Raw genomic sequence first — 2,079 nt, 5'->3', positions numbered from 1 at the left:
ATCGCAATGTAACTCTACGTAAATAACTTGAATACATAATGTACTTATATTAAAAAATTAAGAGTCTTTTTATAATATAATTTATTTTATAATACATTTCCATATTTCTTATTAAAACACAAATTGAAAAAAATACTACTATTTATTAAAATAATTTATGATCGAGATAGTAAAAAATCATCACCAAATTTGTCGTATTATTTTTAATCGTGATTTAGAATAATCTGCAATTCATAATTTTCATTTCATAATTTTGTTACCGTTTGGAAAATACATATAAAACATTTTTAATGTATTTCTAAATTATGATATTTAAATTTTAATCAATAAGTATCTTATAAAACTGTAATATGACTACATACGTCGGAAATACAGGTCTTAAAGTAAAATACAAGTCAAGCTGGATGAATCTTTAATGTTGAGATAATTCTGTGTGAATTTATATACTTACTCTTCTTCAATCCTTCAAATTGCGCGCTGAATTAACTTTCGATGTTAAAACGTAATTTAAATTTTAAATAATAGATATGCGCTTGTAATACAATCATTTTAAATATTTCTGCTCTTTTATAATGTAAAAAAATATATTTAAAGGGAGAAAGATATTTTTAATAGTTAATTTTTAAAAATATTTTTAATAATACTTTTATCAAAAATAAATAGATTTTAAATGTTTATTTTTATTTAGGAGGAACGCGAACTCTCTGATATGGAAGTTAGTTTGCATCGCACCAAAAGTCTTTTAGGTGAGAAAATCATTCATCTAAGACATTTGGAACAATCTTTGGAACGAGTGGCAAACGACAAGCGAAATGAAAATGATGCTAAAAATGATGAACTAAGCGACATGTCGAGTGCCAGTAGCGGTTTCAGCTCGACTGATTTAGGAACTGATACTTTCATAGGTGAGTTGCAAATAAAAAAAAATTTGTTTATCATTGAATTATGTTATTATATTATAAAATAAAATTCAAAATCAAGTAAGAATTAAATAAATCGTATTATTATATTATTATAGTGATAATAATGAATAAAAATTATTTTATGTTTTATTTGCGATATTCTCTATAATTTGATATTTATAAATAAATTCTAATTATTTCTGTATTATTAATCCTTATTAGTTTAATTATTTGATTACACCTGCATCTGATTTATAATTGTTTTATTAATTTTATAAAGAAACAATAAGAAAATTATATATCTTATTTTTAGAAAACTATATTAGAAGATGATAAAGTATACAATCATATCATACGATATATATAACTACTGTATAATTGAAAACATTTGCATTACATTGTATAGTTTGTTGTTGGAAATCTAGATAAGCCAGATCATTATCAAGAGTCTACTGAAATCATTGCAAGTTTAGAAAATTTGAACTCAGAAATACGAGAGATTTGGGATGTTTTAAATAAACGACAAGACAGTAACATACCTGCAACACCGACACTTATGTACTCTTATTTGCGTTGGTTACGGTTTCATCATCTTACCACGCAGCCTAATAGCATGCAAGGTAAAAAAAAATGATGTAATTTATATAAAAATTAAAGAATATAATATTATATTAGTCAATATAAAATGTCTTCAAAATTAATCAATATTATATTCCTAGATATATATTGCGCGTGCGTGCGTATCATTAAATGTTAGTTTAAAGTAGTATTAAAATATAATGGATGTATTCCATTTTTCACGTGTTTAATTTAAATTTTTTTGCAAATTTAAAATGCAAAATACAAAAAGGTTATTTTAATTTTAACATAATTTATTTTTATTTATAAAAAATTGCAAATATGAACAATTTCTATTTTTTTAGGTGCCTTTGGTACGCCCAATATACAATCTAACATCCTATCTCAATTAACTGCTGCACAACCTCCTATTACCACAACTCAAAATATTATCGCTCAGTACGGTCCTAATAGCGGCTTTAGCACCAGCGTTGGTAGTGTCGAAAGGAATGCTTCAAATCTGATGGAAAGGACCAGAAACCTCAGGGATTGGCTACGCCAAGCTCGAATTGAAAATACTGACTTGATTAGTCCTGGTCAGGCGACTCTTTAAATGTCT

The 2,079-nt window shown here is 25.5% G+C and overlaps 1 protein-coding gene across 1 annotated transcript in view; it reads left to right on the top strand.

Annotated features, from left to right (window-relative positions):
* LOC108690808 (centrosomal protein of 164 kDa) overlaps positions 1 to 2,073 on the top strand; it is a 14,032-nt gene extending 11,959 nt beyond the window's left edge. The window contains exons 9-11 of the mRNA XM_018198345.1: positions 689 to 905; positions 1,328 to 1,522; positions 1,826 to 2,073. Coding sequence (XP_018053834.1) covers positions 689 to 905; positions 1,328 to 1,522; positions 1,826 to 2,073 — 660 coding nt within the window. The remainder of the gene's footprint in view (positions 1 to 688; positions 906 to 1,327; positions 1,523 to 1,825) is intronic.
* Positions 2,074 to 2,079: the final 6 nt, after the last annotated feature.

This window comes from Atta colombica, unplaced genomic scaffold (genome assembly GCF_001594045.1).
Source record: "Atta colombica isolate Treedump-2 unplaced genomic scaffold, Acol1.0 scaffold1, whole genome shotgun sequence".
NCBI classification, from domain to species: domain Eukaryota; kingdom Metazoa; phylum Arthropoda; class Insecta; order Hymenoptera; family Formicidae; genus Atta; species Atta colombica.
The sequence above is the reverse complement of the archived record's forward strand: the minus strand, read 5'-3'. Positions and strand labels throughout refer to the sequence as shown.